The sequence below is a fragment of the Canis lupus genome, chromosome 18 (assembly GCF_011100685.1).
Source record: "Canis lupus familiaris isolate Mischka breed German Shepherd chromosome 18, alternate assembly UU_Cfam_GSD_1.0, whole genome shotgun sequence".
NCBI lineage: Eukaryota > Metazoa > Chordata > Mammalia > Carnivora > Canidae > Canis > Canis lupus.
Window position 1 is genome coordinate 35,663,865 of NC_049239.1, and position 27,167 is coordinate 35,691,031.

General features: G+C 39.6%; 1 protein-coding gene across 1 annotated transcript in view; it reads left to right on the plus strand.

Annotated features, from left to right (window-relative positions):
* Positions 1-27,167, plus strand: part of LOC102157112 — a 173,016-nt gene that overhangs the window by 71,397 nt on the left and 74,452 nt on the right. The window contains 1 exon segment of the mRNA XM_038563119.1: positions 12,566-12,811. Coding sequence (XP_038419047.1) covers positions 12,594-12,811 — 218 coding nt within the window. The 5' untranslated portion in view covers positions 12,566-12,593.

Consider the following 27,167-nt stretch of genomic DNA (forward strand, 5'->3'; position numbering starts at 1 on the left):
AGAGAGTAAATGACATTAGAAAATCTTAAATTTTATATCATGTGCTAGAATTTGGCCTTTGTTTACTTAAACATTATTCAACCCAAGTACAAAATACACTGCTGGGGCCCTTTAAAACATTTTTTTTTTTGGTTAGATTTTTAATTCAACTATAAAGACAATTCAAGTGAGAAACTTCAGTGCGTTGATTTTGTTCTTTGCGTCATTGCACTGTAATTAGCTGAGTTGTGTTTTAAATGCAGCACAAGAACATCTTTCTTGTCTGTTTATGTCAGAAAAAAATGGCTAATGAGCACTTATCAAAAAGATGAACATTTTTTCATTAGATTAAGTAAAATCAAAAGAGATTTATAATGTACTATTATGTTTCAGCTTGGAATAAATTGAGTAAAATAGCTAATATCTTCACAGTTTCCTGAGAATTTCTTTGCATGGCAGGATCCTCCTCCCCCACGTACTTAGGCTTCAGCAAGTGCCCATTTGTGGTGATTTACTTTGTGAAGTCAGGGCACTTCCCAAAGGGTTTGGAATGCCATTAGTATTGTTTGTAAAATCTGAATATCTATGAAGCAGGTGTCAAAATTGATTTCCTTTGGGTATGCTAGTGTTCTTTGCTACTTGCAATACAGTTCTTTAAAATTGCTTTAAAAAATACTTTTCCTCTACTTTCTCTTGGTGGTCAGTCAAAATACCCCCTGGTACTCAGCACCATGCAGAGCATTCTTTTATTTATTTTGAGATATTTGTGTGTGTTCAAGTGAATGAATATTAACACCTGTGTTCTCAAAAGGTACAGGTGATGAAGGCTTATTCCTTACAAAAAGTTTACTGTAAAAATGTACACGTTTAAGAACCTTCTCCTTTTACATGTCACCTAGATGGCAGGTTATTTTCAGGTCAGCAAAAATTCTAAGACATTGCTTTCTTTTTTTACTAAGTGAGAGTTAAAATCCATTGTATCAGTGTCTGCTTGGGGTTGTATGTGCACATCCATAAAACAGCTGATATAACAAGGCCTTATATGGATGAAGAAGAATCTTAACTTCCTCAAGTTTTTTTGAGTTAGCATTAGAGTGGACAAGAGATAAATTCCCTGTATAAAAAAATGACAGACTCCTCTGGACACTGGAGACTTAATCTAATCACATAACTTCTGTCCACATAGCATACTTTTGGGGAGAATGTTTTGTTTGATGTACAGCATATTCACAAGTGAAAGAAGTTTGATAAGTTTCTGCAGAGTAATATACCCATGTAAGCACCACCCAGTCCAAGTTGTAGAACACAACTAACGCTGCAAAGACATTCTTTATGTCCCACCCCATTATTTATCAAAAGTAAGAATCACTCTGATTCATTTTGGAACTTTATATGAGTGCAGTCATACAGCAAGTACTCTTTTGTGTTTTGTTTCTTTCCCTCAAAATTATTTCTGTTGAGATATATTAATGTGATTATGTGTATCAGAAAGTCATTTTTCATTGTTGTGTAGTCCTCTATTGCATGAGTCTACCACTATTTATCCATCCTACTATTCATTTTGTTTCCAGTTTGGGGCTACGTGAACAATGTTGCTATAGGTATTCTTGTCTGTGTCTTTGGGTGGACATATGTATGCTTTTCTGTTGGATATATACAAAGGAGTGGAATTGTTGGATCACAGGATAGGTGTTTGTACAGTTTTAGTATATACTGTGAAATAGATTCCCGAATGATAGCTACCATTCATACTCCCACCAGAAGAGTATTAAAGTTCTAGTTGCTTTACATGCTCACCAACAAAATAAAATTTTAGCCATTCTGAGGGGCTTAAAAGTGAAATCATTGTAGTTATCATTGCATTTTCCTGATGGTTAATGATGGTTAGCACCTTTCATTATGCTTATTGACCATTTGTATATCCTCTTTCATGATGTGCCTATGTAAGTCTTTTGCTTATTTAAAAAAAATTGAGTTGTCCATTTTTTTCTCATTGATTTTTAGAAGTTCTCTGTATATATTCGATATGAGTTCTTTGCTGGATGTGTGTATTGCATTACTGATATCTTTTGATAAACATAAATTCTTAAATTTGAGGAAGTTATATTTATTAATCTTTTCTTTTATGGTAAGTGATTTTTATGTTCTGTATTCAGAGATTTATTTTGCTCACTTCAACATTAAGAATATAGCCTGTCTTACTTTCCAGAAGGTTTATTGTTCTTCCTTTTACATTTAGATCTGTAATTGATGTGGAATTGACATGTGTGCATGCTTTGAGGTAGGTTAAAGTTTCATTAAAAAAAGTCAGTTATTAAACACACCATCTTTTCCCCATTGCATTTCATAGCACTTTTTTCATAAATTAGGTGGCCTTATGAGTGGTCTATTTCATAGACCCTCTATTCTGTATCAGTGATTTATTTGTCTATCCTGTATACACTACCAATATTTTAATTACCCTGTACTTTATAATACATCTTGATATTTGATCATGTAAATTCTTTAACTTTATTCTTTTTCATGTTTCTTTTGGCTATTCTAGCTCTTTTGTCTCTCCAAGTAAAAATTTAGGATCAGTTTATTAATTTTTATAGAAAAGCCGGCTCAAGTTTTGATTGGGTTTACATTGAACTTCAAGATCAATGCAGAGAACTGACGTACTTTGCAATAGTCTTCTAATCCATGGACATAGTACATCCCTCCATTTATGTAGCCCTTCCTTAATTTCTCTCAGCAATGCTTTGTAGTTTTCAATGTATGCATCTTACATGTTTTTTGTTAGCTTTGTTCCTCGTATCTGGTATTTTTGATGCTGGATATTCTTAGATAGCTTATATTATAGTAATGTCAATGATATTGTTTTAAAATTTCATTTCCCAGTTGTTCAGTGTTAGTATATAGAAATATAATTGACTTTTAAGTATGATATCTATATCCCATGACTGCTAAATTCACTTTTATTTGTAGATTATTTTGAATATTTTATGTATTTAATCATATCATCTGTCGCCAATGACACAGATTTTTTTTTACAACTTAAAAAATAATTTTAATAATTTTAATTTCTTTCCTTTGGATCACCATGCTTAATGGAAATACAATGATGATAATGTTTAATAGTACAGTAAACATTACAGTGCTTAATAGAAGTGATGATATCAGACACTCTGTTTTCATTCCCAATCTCAGGGGAATAGGAAGTTTCCTTCTATTACTAGTTTATCAAGATTTTTAAACACCATGAACAGGCATTAAATCTCATCAAATGCCTTTTTTTGGGCGGCATCTATTTAGTGACTATATAATTTTTCTTACTTAGTTGATGGGGTAAATTATATTGATTGATTTTCAGATGTTAAAGTAGCCTTGTATTACTGTTATGAATTAACTTGGTTGAAATCTATTCTTTTTCTGTATCATAGGATTTGATGTGCTAATATTTTTATTTGGTTTTGTCAGATTTTTTTCATCTATGTTCATGAGAGAGATTGGCTTATACTTTTTCTTTCTGGTAATAATTATTTATTGCTAAGTTTTGGTATGGACCATGTAAAATGAATTCAGAAGTGATTTTATTTTATCCATTCTATGAAATAATTTATATAAGATTGGTGTTGGTTCTTTTTGAAATGTTTAAATAATTTACTGATGAAGCGATTCGGACCTGAAGTTTTCTTTATGAATAGGCTTTAAATTACAGGTTCTTATTTTTAATAGGCATAATACTATCTGGATTATCTAGATCTATCATCTTGTGTTGCTTTTGGTAAATTAGTATTTTAAAAAAGGTATCTGTCCATTTCATCAGAATTATCAGATTTGTTGGTCTACAGTTATTTATAATGCCTCTAATATTTTTAATGCCTGTAAGATCTGTAGTGATGTTCTTTTCCACCTTATAGTATTATTAGCATTTTATCAATTCTTCTACTTCTTTTTTTTTTAATTTAAAGAGCCAACTTTCAGTTTTGTTGTATTCCTCTATTACAGGGATTGGCAAAATATGGCTTCTGGTCAGATCGGCCCATCACCTGTTTTTGTAAATACAGTTTTATTGGAAAACATTTGAATTCATTCATTTCTGTATTGTCTGTGCTTACTTTTGTACTACAATGGTAGAGTTGAATAGTTGTGATAGATCATGTAGCTTACGAGGTCTGAAGTATTTACTCTGTCCCTTTATAGAAAAAGTTTACTGACCTGTGCTCTATTATACTTTTTTTCTTATTTAATTAATTTTTGTCCTTTTATTATTGCTCTTGTCCTTTCTTTGAGTTTAATTTGCTGTTCCTTTTCCTGCTTCTTGAGGTGGATCCTTAGATCATTGATTTTTCATCCTTAGATTTTTCACTTAATTATTATATTTTCTCTAAGTATAGATGAGCTGTATCCCACAAATTTTTATGTATCATATTTGCATTTTATTCTGTTGAAAATGTTTTATTGTATATCTATTATGATTTCTTACTTAACTCCTAGGTTATTTGCAACTTTATTAATTGATTTTCAGGTATTTAAGGATTTTCAAAGTTTTTTCAATGTTATTGTTTTTTAGATTAGTTCCACTGTGGTGAGAGAGCATATTCTGATTTTAATTCTTTTAAATTTGTTGAGACTTTTTTTACAGGCTGGTATATTTTATTTTGGTAACTGTTCTAGAGCTACTTGAAACTCAGGTATATTCTATAATCATTGGGTGCTATGTTAAGTTTGTTGATCACACTGCTCTAATTTTCTTTTAACTAATTCATTTTCTTCTTGTTCTTTTAGCTGAGAGAGGTGTGTTAAAGCTGTCTACTGGGATTGGGAATTTGTTACTCCTTTGGTTTTGTTAGCTTTTGCTACATTTGAGACTATGTTGTGAGATCTTCATGTTTAATTGAACTTCTCCCTTTACCAAAAGTTTCTTTCTGTATAGTATTACTTCTTTTCTTAAAATCTATTTTGCCTGTCTTTAGTACATTTATACCAGCCTTTTTCTGTTGTTGTTGATGTTTGTATGTTTTCAATCTTTTTAGTCTAAGCTTTTCTGTGTCCTTACATTTAAGTAATGTGTAGTTGGGTTTAAGAAAAATCAATTTTTACAATTTTTGTCTATTATTTGGCGTATTTAGTTACAACTAATGTAATTTTTGCTATTTTTTTCTTAAGTCTACTACCTTACTGTTCGTTTTTTGTTTGTCTCATCTGTTTTTTGGTCATTTCATCTTACATATTTCCTTCTTTTGGATTTGAAAATATGTTTTTATTGATTAGTTTTCCTTTTGTTAATTAAATATTCATTTTCTATTATTTTTGTTATTATCCTAGAGGTTACAACATGCATTCTGGACTTACAGTGAACCTTAAGTTAGGATTCTTACCACTTACTGAAGAATGCAAGGACCTTAGAACTAAATTTGCTCTATTATCCCTTTGCTCCTATTGTGGACTATTTTAAATATATGTCTATATATATTTATATCATATGCATATGTTAAAAACCAGAAGATATTAATCATATTATTGTTTAAGCAGTCAATATTAATTTAAATTTACCCACTATGTACCTTTTCCAGTACTCTTTATTCAGTACTCTTCATTCTTTTCTGTCTTATTATGCTTCCATTAAGGATCATTGTCCTGCTTAAAATCTGCTGGGATGAATTCTCTCAGGTTTTGTTAAAATGGCTATTTATTTAGATTTCATTTTTGAAGGATATTTTCTCTGGGTGTAGAATTCTAGCTTTGCAATTATTTACTTTAAGAACTTTAAAGGTGCCATTTTTTTGTCTTCCGTTTTCCATTATTTCCATCGAATAAGTCAACTTAGGTTGTTATTTGAAGGTAAAATGTCTTGTCTTTTTTTCTTCAAGAGTCTTTGGGTTCCAGCAGTTTTGTTATGGTTGCTTTTCTTTAATTTAACCAAATGGGCATTACAGTGATTCTTGAATCTGTGGCTCTCTGTCTTTCAGTTTGGGAAATTTTTCTGTATCTCTTCAACTATTGCTTCTTACTCATTACCTGCCTCCTGTTTATCTAGAACTTTAATTACAACAATTATTAACAATAGCACTTTAAAAAAGTGCTATCCAATATATGTCAGTCACGCTTATTTGTATTTTAAATCTATCTGTTTGTGCTTCAATCTGAATATTTAGGCTGACCTATGTTCCAGTTAATTAATTTTTTCTTCTACTGTGACTAATCTGTTGTTTTACCTATCTACTGAGTTCATAATATAATGATTATATTTAGTAGATTCCAGTGCTCTGGTAAAATGATCATATTTTTTACCTGTTTTTTGAACATATGAATGATATCTTTTTGGATCAGCCTTAATTTTTTTTTTAGAATTTCAAGTGTACAGAAAACTTGTAGGAATTATGGAAAGCATTACTGTGTATCTTCTACCTAGAGTCACAAATGTGTTACATTTTTCCTCATTTGCTTTATCACCCTCTCTTCCATGTATAGGTGTTATCCCCTGCCACATTCACACACATTATTTCTTTCTGAATCATTTGACAGGATGTTGCAGATGTCATGCTTCTTTATTCCTAAATTCTTCAGTTTGTGTTTACTGAAAACAAGGAATTCATCTTACATAACCACAGTATAACTATCAAAATTAGAAAGTTTAATATTGATACAATATTACTGTGTGATCTACAATTTAAATTCAAATTTTATCAGTTATCCCAATAATGATCTTTATAGCTACACTTTTTCCCAGTCCAGTATGTGATCTAGGATCATGCATTTAGGGCTATTTAATCTCTCTTAATTAAAATAATTCTTCCACTCTTATTTATCTTTCATGATCTTGATATTTTTTAAGAGTATAGAACTGTTACTTTGTGGAATGTTCCTCGATTTTGATTTTTCTGATGCTTCATCATGTTTGATTCAGATAATGCATTGTTGCCAGAAATGACACAGATGTGATATTGTGTCTTAGTCTCTTGGTTCGTTATTGGTATAATTGACTTGGATAAATCATACTGTCTTTGTGTGTGATCCACCATAAAGTCACTGTTATTGATTTATAATGGGTAAGTAATTTGTGGGAGAAATATTTGGGGGTCATATAAATATTATATTCCTCACCAAACTCGTACCTAGTGTATCTTAGCATCCATTGATGATTCTTGACTGAATCAGTTATTACTGTGATATTTGCAAAATGATGATTTTTAAATCTATTATCCTTTCTACACTTATTACTTGGCATACTTACATAAAGAATAACTTTTCCTTTAACCCCATTTATTAATTTTGAAGACTTATTTGAGAAGTTTATAATCAGGACGCCTGGGTGGCTCAGCAGTTCAGCCTCTACCTTCTGCTCAGGGTGTGATCCCAGGGTTCTGGGATTGGGTCCCACATCGGGCTCCCTGCGAGGAGCCTGCTTCTCCCTCTGCCTATGTCTCTGACTTCTCTGTCTCTCTTGAATAAATAAATAAAACCTTTAAAAAAAGAAAAGTTTATAATTCATTAATCTAATTTTATTTATTTGTTCTTTTTAGAAAGGGAGAGAGCAGTGAGGGGTCAGAGGGAAAGGGAGAGAGAATCCCAAGCAGGCTCCATGCCCAGCAAGGGCCTGATGTGGGACTTGATCTCGCAACGTTGAGATCATGACCTAAACCTAAATCAAGTTAGACACCCAACTGACTGAGCTACCTAGGTGCCACCCATTGATCTTATTTTCAAATTTAATGCTCAAATAGTACAGATTTGGTCATTTAAAACCCCCTCAGTTAGGCTTCTATGAACTTTTACCATCTTCTTGAACATTTCTTTACTTGCTGGCACAGTGAGGTATTCCAGAATCGTCTTTTATTTTATCTGCCCCACCACTGGAATCAGTCATTTCTCTAAAGCATTCTGGTTTCTTTTTGTGGAGAAAGGTGTGTAGCACCTAAGATCTGGACACTTACGTATAATCATTTTGCTACTGGAGTGCCATTGTGTCTAGGCTCAATGGGGCTAAGAAATCTCTTTCTATCTCTAATCTATGAGTTCATATTGATACTTCAAAGTCTAATCTAGCACCAGAAGGTTCATTTTAATTTTTCTTCTATTTGTAAATCCTTTTGGCAAGGGAGAAACTTGGCTCACATTATCCTTGGCATATCTCTTTTTTCCCAGTCTTAGATTCACAGAAAGCAGTTTCAGGATTGTTAACCCTACTGCTATAAAAAAACATGTGCACTAGCCAGTGTTTAGTATTTGTAAAAAATTTTTGTCTTTAGATGAGGGTATAGAGTCAAAATTCTGTATTAAAAAGTAATTATTGGGACATCTGGGTGGTTCAGCAGTTAAGAGTCTGCCTTCGGCTCAGGACATGATCCTAGAGTCCTGGGATGGAGTCCCACATCAGGCTCCCTGCATGGAGCCTGCTTCTCCCTCTGCCTATATCTCTGCCTCTCTCTCTCTCTGTCTGTCATGAATAAATAAAATCTTTAAAAAGAAAAAGAAAAAGTAATTATTTTTCCCTTCAGTGTGATTGTCACTCATTAGAAATATAGTTGGGCTCATATGTTTCTGTTTATATTCCATTTTATATTTCTTTCTCTTCCATCATTGTTAATTTAACTTCATCATCATCATCATCATCATCATCCCTGTCATCATCTTGTGTATGTAAAACATTAACATAAACCCCAAAATTACACAAAAAGCTATATTCAGCGGAGTGTTACTTCCCCTTCTTCACCCCTATCCACATTGTTAATGCACCCTCATTATAATGTTTCAGGTTCAGGCCTCTTGAGTTTCTTTTCGTAAATATAAATAAATAATTATCTTATTAAAGCATCAGCCTGGAGGATAGGCATCTAATTTAACACATCTGGTAGACTGCTGGAACATTCTCTGGGGATGGAGACTGGCTGGTGCCATCTTTATGCTCTCTCTTTGCCGTGCTCTAGAGCACCAGCATTTCCTGGATAGGAGCCTTTGTGTTTGGTGCCCTGTTTTTTGCAGCTGCTATCCAGAGGACACCCCTTGATCGTCTGGCTTTAGTAGCTCGGGGTGGGGTAGGGGCTTGCATTGCTGGGTCTCAGGAGACTATGGCTATCAGAGAGAGAGAGTTCTTGGCAGGGTGCCACCTCCAGGGCATTGCACAGATAGTAGACTGAAGCACACCCCAGTCCTGTGAAACAGGCCTTTTTGCCTGTCCTGGAGCTTTGTTCTGATGAGTGGGCTTCAGGTTTGGCATACATCTAATAAAGCTGCTTTCAAGGAACATAGGTTGTGGATACCATCTTGGTGCTCTCCCTCTGCCTTGCTCCAGCTAGCCAGTATCTCCCAGAAAAGAGCTTATTATCTCTTCTCTCTTACACAGAAGTAGGATACTATATATGGTTTATTGCACTTTGCTTATTTTGACTGACTGCAAATACATCCTGGAAATCACTCCTTATCACACCTTCTTTAGTTTTTATTTACAGCTGTAGAATATACCATCCTGGGAATGTACCATAGTTTATGCAACCAGTCTTCTGTGTATCTTTTATCATAATATTTTTTCAATAACAAATAGTGATATTCCTTGTTCATACGTATTTTTGTATTCTTGAAGGTGTACCTTCAAGGTAAATTCTTAGATATGAGTGAAAAGGTAAACTCACTTGTAATTTTGTTAGATATTGTCAAATTCTCCTCCCATAGAGGTGAGGGACATTCCCACCAGCAGTGTCTAAGAGTGTCTCTTTCCTTACAGTCCTGTCAGAAGAATGTGCTGTCAAGCTCTGTATTTTTACCAAATTTAATAATTGAGAAATGGTAACTCATCATAGTTATAAATTATGCTATGTGTAGAGTTTACATATGCTTTATATAAATAGCATAAATAGTATATATAAATTCTATTATGAAGAGAATCTTATAATTTCTCTTATGAAGTTCATCTTTTCATATGTTAAAAGGCCATTTAAAAACATTTGTGAATTATCTCTTTGTGACTTTCACTTATTTTTCTATTGGGTTTTTAAAAATCTTAACCCTCTTATTTAGAGTTCCTTATGTATTAGGGGTAGATGTTAGCCCTTCATCTGTGATGTCTGGCAATCATGGCTGTCTTAAAATTTGTGTGAGTCTCTGAGTCTCTTTATTGTCTTTTTTTAAAAATGATTTTGGGTTTTGATCATTTGTTCCTCTTTCCTGGTAGGCCTGGTTGGTTTCGACCGGATGCCAGACGTTGTTTATGAGAAGTTGTAGAGGCTATAAGTGGTATTATTTTCCTCTAGAGATGATTTAGTTTCCTTCTGCTGACAGATGATATTTGGGTAGACAAGCTTGTTTGAAACTGATCAATTTAAGGCTTGTCCTCAGTTAACGGGGTAGCCCTTCTCGGGTTGAAACTGAAAATCTGGAGTCTTTACCCTTGTCCTCAGCAGCCCTGAAAGCTGATTCTTGCATCCTCAGCACAATGAGACTCGTATTTTCTCCTTAGGTTTTTAGTCTGTTTGTCTCATCAGAGCACAAGCAGTGTTGGAGGCAGCAGGTGCCCCAAGGGGAACCTTCTCTACAGTTCACCTTTCTCCAGGATGTCGGCCTATCACTTTTTGTCCCCTCTTCCAACACGGCAAGACTACCATGAGCTGTAGGTTGATGCCATCTCTCCGACTTTATTCCCTGCCCACCTGGCAAGCTGGCAAACCCACCGATGAGGAACAGCAGTAGCAAGGGCAGGGCTCACTTGTGTGTTCCCCTGTCCCCAGGGTTACAGCCTGTGAAGTCCTGCTGCCTTGATTATTTGCTCTTAGCTTCCAACAGTTCTTTTTTTTTTTTTTTTTAAAGATTTATTTATTTATTTATGAGAGAGAGAGAGAGAGAGAGAGAGAGAGACAGAGACACAGGAGGAAGGAGAAGCAGACTCCATGCCAGGAACCCGACACGGGACTTGATCCCAGGACCCCAGGACTGCGCCCTGGGCCAAAGGCAGGCGCCAAACCGCTGAGCCACCCAGGGATCCCTCCAACAGTTCTTCTATTACATGTCATCTCGCTTTTTTTTTTTTTAATTTTTATTTATTTATGTATGATAGTCACAGAGAGAGAGAGAGGCAGAGACACAGGCAGAGGGAGAAGCAGGCTCCATGCACCGGGAGCCCGACGTGGGACTCGATCCCGGTCTCCAGGATCGCGCCCTGGGCCAAAGGCAGGCGCTAAACCGCTGCGCCACCCAGGGATCCCTCATCTCGCTTTTATAGTGATTCTCAAACCACTTTCGGTGTATTCTGATCCTAGTTCTTCTATTATTGCTGGTGGCATGAGTCATCTCTCTACTTAGCACATTTCATTATATTTGTATGGAAATGAGAGAAATGACACTGTCAAATTCACAAAGCATTTTAAAATTGACAAGGAAATTGACCTGCTCATACACTGCTGGGGAGGGTCTAAGTTGGCACCACCTTTCCGGAGGGCATTGATTTATATCAAAATCTTTAATAATTTATTTGCCCTTGGACTCAGCAATTCTGCTGCTAGGTGTTTACCCTAAGAAAATTATCGTGGTTGTGTGGGGAGTAGATTTATTTACAAAGATTCTACTCTCAGTCAATAAAATTGGAAGCAGAGTCCTAAGTGTGCAACAATAGGGGATTTGATAAATTGTAGTGTTTCAGTACAATGGAATATTATGGAACTCAGCATTACTAATGATGTAGAAGAATATGTACACATAATAATGATCTACTGTTGGGCACAAGAGATGATGACGTGGCATGTGCAGTATGGGCCAGTTTAAGAATGCATATACAGATACATAAATATCAGACTGGAATAATGCATATAACTGCTGTTGTTGGGTTGTTGGCTATTCCCCCACTTTGTTATGCATTTAAAAAATTTTTCCCCATTTTTGGAAAGTTACTTTCATCCCAAGAGAAAGAACACACTTTCAAAAAGCCTTGATAGTTGGTAGCCTCAGTTGATAATATCTTCTGGCAAACATTTTATTTTATACTGGTTGCCTGAGTTCTATCTTTATGCCCTGAGTGGTGTTATAGATTTCAGTATAAATGTACCCACCCTGGGGTTCCTGGGTAGTGAAGTCAGTTAAGTGTCTGACCCTCAGTTTCGGCTCAGGTTGAGATCTCAGGGTTGTGAGATCGAGCCCTGCCTCAGGCTTCATGATTAGCATGGAATCAGTTTAAGATTTTCTCTCCCTCTGACCCTACCCACTCTCTCAAGTAAAGTAAATAAATCTTAAAAAAAAGAAAGGAAGGAAGGAAGGAAGGAAGGAAGGAAGGAAGGAAGGAAGGAAGGAAGGAAGGAAGGAACTTGCTTTGGAAATACTTTGTGGAACAGAAGACCTCCATACAAATATACTTTAAATTTCCACTAGTCAAATTCAAAAGAGGCCTCATTTGTTTCTGTCAATGTCTGAAAAAGCCTTTTTAGTAAAGAGTCCTTTAAAAAAGTAAATAGATTTATGACAAGGACTTGGATTATCAGGGATGATTTATTTTCTAGGGAAAAAAATCGAATTTCCTTTTGAAACCAATTGCCAAAATTTAATGAAATTGCTTTTGTAAACCTGCAGTCAGGATTTCTGCACATTAGCCTTATCCTTTGTTGCTTTCTTCTTAAAGGTCTGCTCCAGGACAGCAATCACCAACTATGGCCTGCTGGGTCTCGAGGTTGCTTCCTAGGAATGTCCGTTCCTTGGGGACATCACCAAAGAACCAGAGAGTTGTGGATTGTCATCAACACCATGAGGACTATGGGTACTTCTTACCCATCCAGACGAGGTGGCAGGACAATGACCAGTATGGCCATGTGAACAATGCTGTGTATTACAGCTACTTCGACACTATTATCAACCACTACTTAATCAGGTAGGCTTGGCTTCTGAGCCCCATTTCCTCATGTCATTCCTCCAGCATGCCCTTAGTTGGGAGTACATGCAGGACATTATGGGAAGAGATTCCTTCCAGTTTCTTCTGCTAGTGCACTCTTTTGTTGAGCTGAGAGTCAGGTTATTCAAGAGGAGAACAGGTGGACTGACACGTGAGTGAGAAAGTGTCGCCCTGCTGTTCCTGCAGTCTCAGGTGTTCGTATATCTTGGTCCTTTGCACTAAATTGTCAGCAAATGTGCAGGCTTTGAATATCAAATGAGCGTCTGTACAAAAAAAACACATATATTTAAACTTGAGCAGAAAATAACATCAGCCCTCGGGCCTTTTTGTGAGAAAAGCAGCTGCTTCCCCCAACATCAGGGAGAAGGAGAGAGTAAGGATATAAAGATGTCATAGCCTCTGAATGCAGTGTTGGCATGATTGCCTTCTGATGTATGTTTACAAGATGGTTCGTATGTATTTGGTTAATATAATTCTCTATATGAAAGATAGTGCTGTGAAAAAAAAAGGACTGCGTCATATATAGATCTAAGTAAATCCTACCTCCACTCTGCATTAGCTGTGCAATTTTGATCGACCTATAATTCTTTTAAAAGATTTTGTTTATTTATTCATGAGAGACACAGAGAGAAAGAGGCAGAGACATAGGCAGAGGGAGAAGCAGGCTCCTCGCAGGGAGCCCAATGGTGGGACTCGATCCTGGACACTGGGATCACGTCCTGAGCCAAAGGCAGACAGACACTGAGCCACCCAGCTGTCCCTTGATCAACTTACATAACCATATTGAGTTTTCTATAAAAATAACTCACATCTGTTGAAAGTTTCTCTGTGTCTAGCACTGGGATGCATTTTATACAGACTTTTAAAAATTGGGATATAATTGACATATACCGTTATACTAGTTTCAGGCGTACAACATAATGATTTGATATTTGTACACACTATGACAACCACAATAAATCCAGTTACTATCCATCACTATACAAAGCTACAAAACCTTGTTTCTTTTCTTGTGATGAAAAAATGTTAAGATTTACTCTTCTAGCAACTTTCAAATATGCAGGACAATACTATTGACTATAGTCACCCTGCTGTACATTACATCCCCATGACTTACTTCTTTTATGACTGGAAGCTTGTACCTCTTGACTCCCATTTCATTCACCCTCCAGCCCCTCTCCCCTGTGGCACCACTATTCTGTTCTCTGTATCTATAAGTCTCATTTATTTAGATTCCACATATAAATTAGTTCATAGGGTATTTGTCTTTCTCTGACTTAATTTCACTCATCATAATACCCTCAAGGTCCATCCTTGTTGTTGCAAATGGCTGAGTAATATTCCAGTGTGTGTGTGAGTGTGTGTGTGTGTGTGTGTGTGTGTGTGGACATACTTCATCTTCTTATCCATTCATCCATCAGTGTATACTTATGTTGTTTCCATGTCCTGGTTATCGTAAATAATACTGCAGTGAACAAAGAGATGCATATATCCTTTCAAATTAATGTTTTCACTTACTTTGGATAAATGCCCAGAGGTAGAATTGCTGGATCATATGGTATTTCTATTTTTAATTTTTTGAGGAACTTCCATACTGTTTTCTGTGGTGGCTACACCAATTTTAAATCCCCACCAACAGTGCACAAGGGTTCCCTTTTTTCCACACCCTTGCCAAAAATTGTTGTTCTTTGTCTTTTTGAAATACTCATTCTAACAGGTATGAGGTGATATCTCATTGTTGTGGTTTGCATTTTTGCCTAATGTTGAGTGATATTGACCATCGTTTCATGTGTCGGCCACCTGTATGTTTTTTTTTGAAAAGTGTCTATTCAGATCCTCTCTACCCATTTTTTAATTGGATCGTTTGCTTTTTTCCTATTGATTTGTATGAGTTTTCAATATATTTTGATGTTAACCCCTCATCAGATATAGGATTTGCAAATATTTTGTCCCTTTGGGAATATTGCCTTTTAATTTTGTTGATGATTTTTGTGCTGTGCAGAATCCTTTTAGTTTGATGTAGTCCCACTTGTTTATTTTTGTTTTTGTTGCCTTTGTTTTTGGAGTCAGATCCAAAATATCACCAAGAGTGATGTCACGGAGTTTACCACCTATATTTTCTTCTAGGAGTTTTGTGGTTTCAGGTATTATGTTAAAATCCAATTCATTTTGAGTTAAATTTTGTGTATGGCATAAGATGGTGGTCTAGTTTCATCCTTTTGCATGTGGCTGTCCAGTTTTCCCAAAGCCATTTATTAAGGAGACTGCCCTTTTTTCACTGTATATTGTTGCCTCCTTTATTTTAAATTAATTGAAAAAATATGCATGGGTTTATTTTTGGACTGTGTATTCTATTCCATTGATCTATGTGTCTGTTTTTATACCACATCCAGACTTTTTATCACCAAAGCTTTGTAATATAGTTTGAAATCAGGGAGCATGATCTATCCAGCTTTGCTATTCTTTCTCAAGATTGCTTTAGCTATATGGGGTCTTTTGTGGTTCCATACAAATGTTAGGATTGTTTGTTCTCTATCTCTGTGAAAAATGCCACTGGGATCTTGATAGGGATTGCATTGAAGCAATCTTATTCAGTCAGTGGCTAATTTATATATAAATACCCCAGCTTCCTCACCTCTTGGTTGAGGTAACTGTGACCCAACCCACTTTACACAGGCTCTTGGCTTCTCCAGTGGGATTAAGCTCCAGTTCCTCAATTGGTAGCTTTTTTAAATTGAATTAAAATTTATATAACATGAAATCTATTATTTTAACCATTTCAAAGTGTACAAATTCAGTGGTTTTAGTGTATTCACTCGGTTGTACAACCATCACCACTATCTGATTCCAGAACATTACCATCACCCCAAAAAAGGAACCTCATACCTGTTAGTCACTCAGTTCCCCTCTCCTCCCTTCCTTTGGCACCTATTAATCTACTTTCTATCTCTGTAGATTTTCCAGTTCTGGACACGTCATTGTCCAGGATTGGCAAATGGAATTATACGGTATGTGGTCTTTTTTGTCTGTCTTCTTTCATTTAGCAAGATGTCTCCAAAGTTGATCCATATTGTAACCTCTATTATACTTCATTCCTTTCTGTGGATGGATAATGCTCAATTGTATGGCTATGCCACATTTTGTTTATTCACTCATTAGTTGATGGACATTTGGGTTGTTTCTACTTTTTGGCTTTTAAGAATAACACGGCTATGGATATTTGTGCACACGTTTTTATAAGGACATGTTTTCAATTCTTTTGGGCATATACCTAGAATGGAATTGCTGGGTCATATGGTAACTCTATGTTTAACTTACTGAGGAACTATCAAACTGATTTCCACAGTAGTTGTGCCATTTATATTCCCACCAGCAATGTATGAGCGTTTCATTTTCTCCACATTCTCGTCAACACTAGTGACTATATAGCTTTTTGATTCTAGCCATCCTGGTGTGTGGGAAGTGGTTATCTCATTTTGGTTCATAGATTATTTCCCTAATGACTACTGATGTTGAGCATCTTTTAATGTGCATTCTGGCCTTTGGGTATATCTTCTTTGGAGAAATATCTGTTCAGACCCCTTTTCTATTTTTTAATTGGATTATTTCTATTTTTATTGTTGAGTTTTAAGAGTTCGTCAAATATTCTGGCTATTAGGCCCTTATTGTATATGTAATTTACAAATGCTTTCTCCTGTTCTGTGGGTTTTTTCACTTTCACCAGTGTCCTTTGCTTTTAAAAACACACACACACACACACACACACACACACAACACTCAGGGGGCTTGTTTTACTTAGAGTGGAAAATTATGCCAAGGACAAAATCAACACAAAGGAACAAATGACAAAAAGTAGCAGGAAAGAGACTCAGTTCAGTGCAGCTCCATGAGTCCAGCAGTTCTTTAGGTCATGGTTACATGTGGCCCACTGTAGGTGTCCATCTGTCCAATCTGTCTGTCCTCCCTAGATGGCAGAGTGGTACCTTTTCAAGTAGCAAATGCTTTATTGGTTACTTTCCCTTCCTGTCCCTTCCTCACTTCTACAGGAACACTTAATCTACAAATAGTACTTTATAGTTCTTGCTCACGTTGCAGATTTGCTGTTAGTGAATTGAAATTTCTTCTTCTTTCAAGAGGTTATGTACAGAACAGCTTTCACTTTGAGTGTTCCTTGTTCTCTCTTGGGTACTATGTGGTCCTGAATCTTCAAACTAATTTTACTTTGTGTGCACCTGTCAGTAATTCTTCTAGAAATAGCTTACACTTGCTTATCTAGGAATAATAAACTGTTTTTTTCAGCACTCATTGTAGCTTTTAGGAGAACGTGTGCTTTATAGTTTGAAATCCACAGCAGGTGGTAAAAACAGTATTTGTGGCTGTTTATAATTCCATGTCATTTGTCCCATAGGAATTTGACCGTGAATTTTCCAACTTACTCAGGACTATTCATTCTTTTAAAAGAAGGGTCAGCCTTGTTAGTTCTTTGGGTTGACTCTTGATCTCAGTGCAGTTGAGACCTAGTGGAGTGTCTAAGTCAGCCCGGGCTGCTGTAATATTATACCACAGACTAGGTGGTGTAAACAACAGATATTTATTTCTCACAGTTGCGGGGCTGAGAAGTCCAGATCAGGGTGTCAGCATGATTGAGTTCTGGTGAGGACCCTCTTCCTGGTTTGCGGACAAGCTGCCTTCTTAGTGTGTCTTCACTTGGCTACAAGAGGAAGCTCAAGTCTCTTTCTCTTATGAGGACATTAATCTCATCATGGGGGCTCCACCCTCATGACCTCATCTAAACCTAATCTCATTGGGAGTTATGATTTCAAAATACGAATTTGGAGGGATATAGTCATATAGTCCATAACATCTCGTGTATGTGGCTTTTGAATATCTCTCTTATTTATGAATCTGGGATGTTGATGTACATACAGATAATGATGACGGAGTCCTTTATCCATTGAGGATTGTGTCTGTGTGGTCCTAATTTGTTTCAAACTGTTTCACACAAGACCAGTTTCTGCCAGTTTGGAGGGGGAGGAATAGGAATTAGCAGCATGTAAGGAAGAATTCCTGACAGAACAGAGTGTCCTTTCTCATGTAGGGGTCTCCACATATTACACATTTACTCCAAAATTGTGAAAATACCGTGGCCACCATGGCCTGGGACTTCCTAGTCATGACATACTTTTTCTAGGAGATCTGAGGATTATCTAATAGGTGGCTCACTGACTGTCAGAAGCCAAGCCAACACCACATAAAGGTGTGAGAACATGGGGAAGACCAGCTGAGGAGAGCCAACCTCGTCTCACCAGTGTGAGGTAATGTGAGGAGGGGCAGCTGGTCCAGCCAAAGCAATGCCAGCCTCACTGGCACACTCACCTCCTTTCACCTGGCTCTGTACAGATGGACAGTGCTGTACATGCATCGCGACATGGCCATCTAGAACATTCCATCTTTGAGGGGGATTTTCTGTAGGAGAGGGGACCAGGGAACTGTGGAGGGCATGATGGGGGAGGGTGAGAGAGACAGGGGAAGAGGCTGCAGCCTGCCCAAAGTTCCCATCACTTTGACACACCGAAGGGGTTAAGTCATTCTTGAACAGTTTATCGCTCATCAATTGTAATTAAATATGTTTATATTAAATTATGTTCTGTAATTAATGTAAAATCCTTTAGCCTGTGCTGTTATTAGAACCAGATGCTGAAGTACCAACAATATTTCAACATGACTGTGCTGCCTCGCCAGCTGTCTGACTGTAATTACTTTAATCTCAGCTTGTTATCTAATTATCACCTTTGTAAAGGGAAAAGTGCTCTCTAATGCTTACTGATTGTTTCAGAGGATGATGAGGAGCGGGGAACAGCTGTCAGAGATCGTGGGCCCTGCTTATCACAAGGAAGGAACTTATCCTGAAGCCTATTCAGGGCAAAACTGCTGGAAAAAAAAAAAAAAGAAAAAGACGTCCCGGGCGGGAGCTGGGGACTGGCCTAGAGAGGGGAGACAGTTGGTGCGGTGGTGAAGGGTGCGGCCCCGGTGGGTAAACTGTCAGGTGACACCTGCCTCTTCCAGGATGGCTGGAGGACAAGCTACTCACTCTGTGTGGCTCTGTTGCTTTGGCTGTAACGTGGAGACAGTCACAGTGCTCGAATGGACCTCAGAGGAAGGTTGCGAAGATTCAGGGAGATGGTGCACATGATGAAGCCCTCAGCCCAGTGCTTGACAAGATGCACATACTCAGTAAATGTTAACTGTTCTGCTTCCTTTTGGAAACAAAACAAAACAAAACAAAGCCCCTCACTGCTGGTTTTCTCCACTTCCATCTTAGCCTTTACAGCCAAATCCGAAACAATTGAAAATGGATGGGTACGTGCCAGCACCTTGGTATCATCAATTTGTTTTCCAAATTATGTTCAAGTTCTGTCCTTTTGGGACTGAAGCTTACCTTTGCATTGCTTTTTTCAGAAATGGTTCACCAAGTCAGCCAAGAGTAGAAGTAAGTATTGTCAGGGAAGTCTTGGAGCTCTTCTGTGGAATAAACTATTTTGGAGTCTCTTTCAGTACTTTGTGCATATGTTCACCAGTCAGCAGTTGACATGGTAAGGGTAGTTTATTCCAAAATGATCATTAAAGAATATTCCCTTAGGATGTTTAGTAGGCTTTTAATACCCTCCCCAGCCCCGTGCTTTACCTCTCAGGAGCTGTGGCGTCCATCAGAGGAGAGTTGGCACTGCTCCCCCTGCCCTGGCAATAGCATGTCCACCTCCCCCACTAGACTGTGAGCACCCTAGTCATTTATATATACCCAGTGCATTGTCTCGCCGGACACATATTTTGCCCTCCATGAGTATTCCCTGAAAGAGCACCAAGAACCAACTCACTGTCCGACCAGCCAGGGTCACCGGGTTTTTTTCTTTCCCAGGAATGTGAAGAAACACCATCTCCTTGTGCAGTAGGTCTGTCTCTCAGGTTTGTCCTTGCCCCCTGTTAGTGCCTTGTCCTCATGCAAGGAAACTGAAGCAGGCCTGTGGGGGAGACCTGTGAGAGCACCTGGTGGGGGCTGACCGTCCCGGTGAGGAGTCAATGTGTGTCTGGAGCAAGAGGCCACAGCTGGCCTACTCCGAGGCACACAACCTGAGGAGGACAAAGCAGTGGGTCTCTAAAGTCAGGAATGCCCAGCTGCAAAGCAGGCTGCTTTATGAACAGGGGCTCCCATCATTCATCAGAAGAGCATTAGCGTAAAGTCCCTTTGGTCAAAGGTATAAACCGGGCTCTGCAGTCACTCTTTGTTATAGTGTCTCTGTCTATTGAACGAAATATCCCCAAATGAGAGAAATAACCCAGCAACGATTTCCTGGAGGAAATCTCTGCCTGTAGTCTCATCTCCCATCACTTCCCTTGTGGTTCTTTTCTCTTGTGCAATAGGAAGCTACCTATGATTCCTTGCAAGCAGTTTGCTGAGGCTCAGCTGTGCCTTTGGTCCACATGATGCCTCTTCCTGGCATGCCCCTGCTCCTGTTCTTCTGCATTCTGTCTCTTCCCAGCTTTTGGTGACCATCCCACCACCACCTGTCGAGTAGACTATGTGCCCATCCTCTCTATTCCCATAGGGTCCTGGATTTTCTATATCAGAGATCCACAAATGTTTTGGTAAATAGCCAGATACTAAATATGTTAGGCTTGGTTGGCCATGGGTCTCTGTTGCATCTACTCAGCTCTGCAGTCATAGTGGGAAAGCAGCCATAGGCAATATGTAAATGTGGCTGTGTTCCAATCAAACTTTATGGTAGCGCCCTACTTATTCTACTTGCTCAGTGCTCTTGGATTTTAATAGCTTGAGTCACTGCTCATAGATTGTTAATGTACCATTACTGAATTTTTCCTCTTGTAATGCCCTGTCACCCTAATCTGAACTCCTCAAGCTAGGAACTGTAGTGTCTTAGTCTTGATTTTCCCCCAAAAGCAGAGCTGAGACAAGATCCTGCCTACAAGATCCTATAGTTTGCTTTAGAAATTGATCCCAAGGAGCAAGAGTGGGGACCTAGGAGGTATAAACTAGAAGAAGGAAAGCCAGCCCAATGTTAATGTGCTGATCAGCAGTGTGGGCAACAGTGGCTGGGGGTCCCTGAAGAGCCATGTAGAACTGGCCTCAGAATTATCTGCCCACATGATAAAAATGGGGAGCACTTATCTCCTGGTTCCATCCCTCATTGGAAGAGTCTTGCCCTACATGGTGTTAGCTCCCTGATATTTCCAAGTCTGTGCATGTGTCAGAATTATCTAGCAGATTCCTACAACCTCACATGAGGTTGGGGGCAGAGACCTCCCCAGGGCATGATCTTAATCTCTGAGCTTCCTGGCACCCAAGAAAACAGGGGAACAAGATGAGCCACCTAATTCTCATTACCTGATAGAAGAAAACTTATTTCTTCTAGAGAAACAGGCTTTTTTTTTCTTCCTCTCAAATTAAATTCCAGAAGGGATTTAAAGGAGTTTCCCAAGCAGGCTTGAACAGTAAAAATCATCTGGATGCAAATAGCCTAGAAAGAGGGGTTTTATCTGGGGCTTGACCAGTGCTTGATGCAAGTGGGTGCTCAATGAATAAAAGGATAATGGGAAGTGTTTTCAGTAGCAGATTTTCATAAGAGGTGGCATCTGCCTCTGATGACTGGTATAAAAGAGGGACTCTACTGGTAAGGTTTGGGACTGTCACTGAGGGTATGTTTGGGGGCTTGAGGAGTAGCCAGTAGGTCTTTTCAGCTGCCCTCCTTGCTGACCCTCACCAGCCTCTGCGGTTTCCACTTTCCCATGGTCTCTTTCCTTATTCCCCAACTTGGCTCCACAAGCAGACTCTACAGGTGTGGCTTCCTCATGGGGGCAGGTGAGAACAGTCTTCCTGGGGCCCTCAGCCGGCTCAGGGCTTCTCCCCTGGGGAGGCCTGAAGCTGCCCCAGGCAGGCAGGCATCCTAGGGGCTCAGTCATTTCTCCTGCTGAGTGGCATCTCCCAGACCCCAGACAAGGCCACACTCCCTCTTGAATACATTTGCATCTGAGGGCTTCTATTAACGGATGGATACTGTGTCAGTCTGAAGGCCTCAGTTAAAATACTATGATCTGTCTCCCTGAGCCCAAGGAAATCTCATTATAAATAAAGTAATCTCATTTGCGGGTGTGTTCTATAACCCACAGGCTCGGAAATGTACGGATACAGTATGCCTGGGAAGTAGGGCTGTCAGATTAATACATTGTGTGAAAATTGGGGCCGGAGGTCACCAGTCTCCTGATACACAAATCTCCCTCTGAGAATCTCATTTCATTCAGACTATCAGTTAGATTAAAAATACCCTAATTATCCCACTGAAATTAAATTACTTTATGTTAGGGTGATATAATGAACAACCATAAAGAGGATATATACAACCAATCATCTTATTAGTCACAGCAAGACCAGACCATACACTAAACGGACCTTGCTGGTTATTGTCAGCTAGTCTGTCGCACAAACAAGGGACGACGAAAGAAGAAAATGAGAGAGGTTAGCGCTGGTTCTGCTTCTGGCGGTTCGTGTGTTTTTCCCAGACAGGTGTGGGGTCCTCCTGTGTTCCTCCGCTGAGTTGCTAGGAGTTTCCCCATGAAGGTACCACCCTGGTCATTAATGAAAGAGCTATGAAGAGTCCGCTGCATTCTTGACCTTACTCACTGCCATGGTGGCGTGAGGCCTAGGGACTTAATGGATAGGACCAAGCATTCACTGCCCTTCGCTTTTTATCCCACAAACCTCCACAGTGTCTGTCAAGTGATGGGACTCTGTTGCCAAGAGAGCAACATGAGTTGTCCGCCACAGAAAGACTAACCTCTGTCTCTTGTATTTGTTGATAATGCTTGCTGCTATAGAGTCACGCCCAAATCTTAGTAATATAACATGATAAATGTTTACTTCTTGCTAAAATGACTAACACAGGTCAGCGTGTGTGTGTGTGTGTGTGTGTGTGTGTGTGCATATGTGTCCACACAGTCATTCAAGAACCCACCTTGTGGCTCTGCTCCCCTCTAGCTCAGAATTCACAGTAATGGGACTATCGACATTTTGGGGCTCACTAATTCCTTTTTACGGAGGGCTGTCTTGTGCATTGTAGGATGTTTAGCTGCATCCCAGGTCTCTCCCGCTAGGTCCCAGTAGGACATTCTCCCAGTGTGACAACCAAAAATGTCTCCAGACATTGCCAGATACACTTGGCGAGAGGGGCCAAATTTGTCCCCAGTTGAGAAGCATTACTCTAAGACAACAGAGCCTTCTGCGTTCCTCAGGGAGTCGGAAAGATATAGAAAGGAGGATTCTACAAGAGGTTTTTATAAGCCATGTCTGGACTTGGCATACATCACTTCCACCCACACTCTCGTAGGCAGAAATCACATGGCCTCACCTAAGTAAAAATGTCTAGAAGTGTCTAGAAGTGTGTCCAGGAGAAAAAGGAAATGGAGTTTGTTCAACATGAGGCACTTCCTGCCACACTGGCCTTCTTCAAGGACAAACCAAGGATACACAAGAACCTGGGATTTGGTATCTCCCTTTACTAGCACCCGAGGCTTTCATTCTGCTGGTTGCCACCCCGGGAACCCACTTAGGCCTGCCTTTTTATGTCTCTACCTTCTTTTGCTTCCCTATCAAAGCTCATCTGTCTTCCCTTCCATTATTTTTGCAGAGCCCTGATTTCTAACGAATTAAATAATCTAATCCAGGCTGAAGTGGTTAAAGGAAACTGATGGGCTCACGTAAAGCTCTTCTGAGGAGCATAATTATTAATTTTTAACAGAAACAGAGAGATATAGAAACAGAGAGATAAAGAGCCACCCCAGCAGATTGGGCAGAGAGGAAGGGGCTGAGCTGTGGGTGGATTATTTGTGCAACATGCTTATTAACAGGATAGTTATAAATAGAAAAAAATATTGACAATAGTTTAAAAGTTAATACCATTATCTTGGGTAGATCTTTTTATTAAATGATAAGCTAATAAGAAATAATCTACCAAAATGACCATGTTGTGGACTACGTGACTGTGTCCCTCCAAAATTCCTATGTCGCAGTCCTAACTCCCAATGAGATGGTATCAAGAGGCAGGGACTTTGGGAGGTAATTGGGTTTGGATGAGGTCATGAGAGTGGAGCCTTCATGATCCCCATAAAATTAGGAAGACAAAGAGAGCAGAGCTCACTCCTTTAGCCTTGTGAGGACATAGCAGTAGGGTGGCCACTGTAAACCAGGAAGAAAGCTCTCACCAGAACAAAATCTGCTAAAACCTGGATCTTGGACTTCAGGTCCCCCAGAAGTGTGAGAAGTAAATATCTGTTAAATCACCCAGTCAGTACAACACAATATTGTGTATTGTGGCAGCCCAAACTAAGACAGGGCACAATGTACTTTAACTCTTAAATAAAAAATTTCTACATGAGGTGAGCCTGTGTTCGGACAGTTTGGTCCTTTGGGGGACCAGCTCTCTCCCTCATCTCAGGTGTCCATGCACATAGATAGCAGCTGGAAGTTAAATTGTTTTTATTATTATCATTTTGAAGGGCACACAATTGAACTTCTCTCTTAGGCAGAGGATATGTAGACAGAGGTGGTTGGAAAGAGATCACCCGGTGGGTGCTGGTATCCCATTATTGGAGTCAGTACCTAACTGTTCTATTATTATATTACTTATCACCATCAGTGCTTTTGTCTGTGTGTGTGGGCTGTTTTCCAGAGAGGTCTAGGGATACACTCTGATTTACCAACTTACTCCTAGGTGACATCACACCTTAAAAATTGTGCTACAAGGTAATGCTGCGGTGGAGAGTGTTTCGGGGTAGGAGACTGGTACCCTGAAATCCTGACTTGGCTGCGCCATTTCCCTTGTGATTGTGGGTGAGTCAGGTCTCAGCCATGGCAGGTAAGGCTCTGAACACCCTGATGGGTTTTTGCCAGACAGTTCGTAGCCCTACCCCCACCTCCTAATGTGGCCTTCTCCATGCTGCAGCCAGAGAGCCACTTTCTACAGGTGTGATATTGTCTCTCCACCCACACTGCCACTTACAACTTCTCCATGGCATCCATTTGCATTCCAAATAAAGACAAAACTTCTTTACATGTCCTGCAAAACCCTGCAGGGTCTGGTCCCTTCTCAGGCTCCTCTGGTGCCATGCTCCTCCGTGCTCACTAGGCTGAATGTATCCTAGCCTTTTCCCCAGGCCTCAGCACACTGCTGCCCAGGTAGGGCTGTGCACCTGCTGGGCTCTCTGCCTCAAGGGTTTTCCTGTCTCTCTTCTATTGGTTAACTTTTCTTTTTAGTTCTCAGCTGACAGGCCACTTCCTCGGGGACACCTTCCAGGCATGCTGACTAGGTCTGGTTCCCCTCTCCCAGGCTCTCTCGGTACCACCCACCACATAGCATTGTCAGAGTTCGCAGTTTTTCATTTGTTGGAATAATGATTTGAAAGCAGCCTGTCTCCATCATTTGCTTGCAAGCACCATGAAAGTCGTGACTAATAGCTGTGCTCGTTGTTGTATCCCAGGGCTTGGCACATAGTAGGTGTGAATACATTTTTCTTGCATGAGTGCATTGAGGATTTGGGCTGTCTGGGAATATTAGTCAATCAGGCTTGATATGGGAATGCAACCTGTTTGATTCCCCTGCAAAACGGCTGACAATTTGGAAATCTCATTTTTATATTTTTGAGGGTTGCCCTGAAGAAAGCACAGTGAAAAAACAACAACAACAACAACAACAACAACAACAACAACAACGTCGTAGCATTCGTTAAATCTTTGTCACCTTGACTTAGTTGTTTCTACTGGAAATCTTAAAGAGCCCTGGAAACCCCATAGTCTTCCAAAGCCTTTTTATTTAAGATGCATTTCCCCCGGGGCAGTGCTTATGCAACTGGCAACCCCAGGAGCCTGACTCTGGTGGAAAGCATGGTTTGTGGCTAGATAGCCTGGTTTGGGGCAGGAGAAGACTGCTAATCGTGTAGCAGTGACTCCGGCACTCCGAGCTCACTAATTCCCTGCCGGGGTTAAGGGATGAGATGAGCAGCCCGAGACTGTGTAGATGTGAAAGTGGGAGGAAGGTTGGGCAGCCCCAAGAGAGCCTCAGCCTCTTATGATTCACGCCATGCAGCCACCTCTCAGCTCTGAACAGAGTGAGGTATGAAGTCATTTCCAAAGCAGCATCTATGAAATTCCATTACACGGTGCTTTTCAATTTAAGGGGAAAGACCTTTGCAGAAACTAATTTGCAGTTGCTTTAATCACGGAGCTCCGAGACAGCACACTTTCCCCATCGCTGCCGCTAAAAAGGCTCACACTGGTTTTGCAGATTGGGCTTCCCGCCCCCTACCCCCCACCCCCACCTCGGCTGGCTCCTGGATTCCTTCTGTGGTTGTTGTACATCCCGTAAGTTTTGCAATTTTTGAGACACAAAGGGAGTAATTATATTCAGTCCTCCTGGTGAATGTAAATGTTGTGGAATCAGAACCCATTTGAAAACACTCAGAATTAAATCAAAGCAAATGGAATCGCTCTAGGAAGGGGATCATCTTGGGGTTGTTTCTTCCCCCCTGACAGCCCCTCCTGCCTCCCAGTGCCTGTCTCTTGGATCCCCATGTTCTCTCTTTCACTGACACCACTGCGATTGTTGTGGAGACCTGGAGAAGGACGCCAGGGACTGTAGAAAGTGAAAGCGTTTGATGAGGAGTCAGGAAACCTGTGTCCTGTCTCGGTGCCCCTGGTCACCAGATTTAGTGCCTTAGGAGGTTCATTCAGCCTTTCTGGGGGTCTCATGTGCCAAATGAAGGCCCTCACACTTATCTTGAAGATCGCATGAGGTTTGGGGGAAGATTGAGTGACATAAAACCTGGGGAAGCATGTGAGTTCCCCCTAAAGGTAAGGGGGTGTTAGGGAGTTGGTGATACTGTTTTCCTAAGGGTGTTTATTAGAGGGTGGTTGCCTCAGTCCAAAGACTTCCTTTAAGGACCTCAAACTCCCCTACGTAGACTACGTAGGGGACTACATAGACTTTACAGCTGCCTGAAATTCTGCTGGGTTTGAAGCTTTGAGGCTCTTGGAATCTCCTGTGAAAATAGAAAGATTGAGGTTGGGGGGTGGGGTGGAATCCCACTAAGTGCCCCATTATAGGTTATCAGACATTTAGCAGGGATTTGTTTATCAGGCAGCCACTGACTTCTTGGGGAGAAGAATAAAGAGACCGATGTGTGGAAATAGGGGGGTTTTACAGGTTGGAAGTTTTGGGGGGGGTGTGGGGGGAAGTCGTGAATATCTTTATAATGCGGTGTTCTGGCTGAC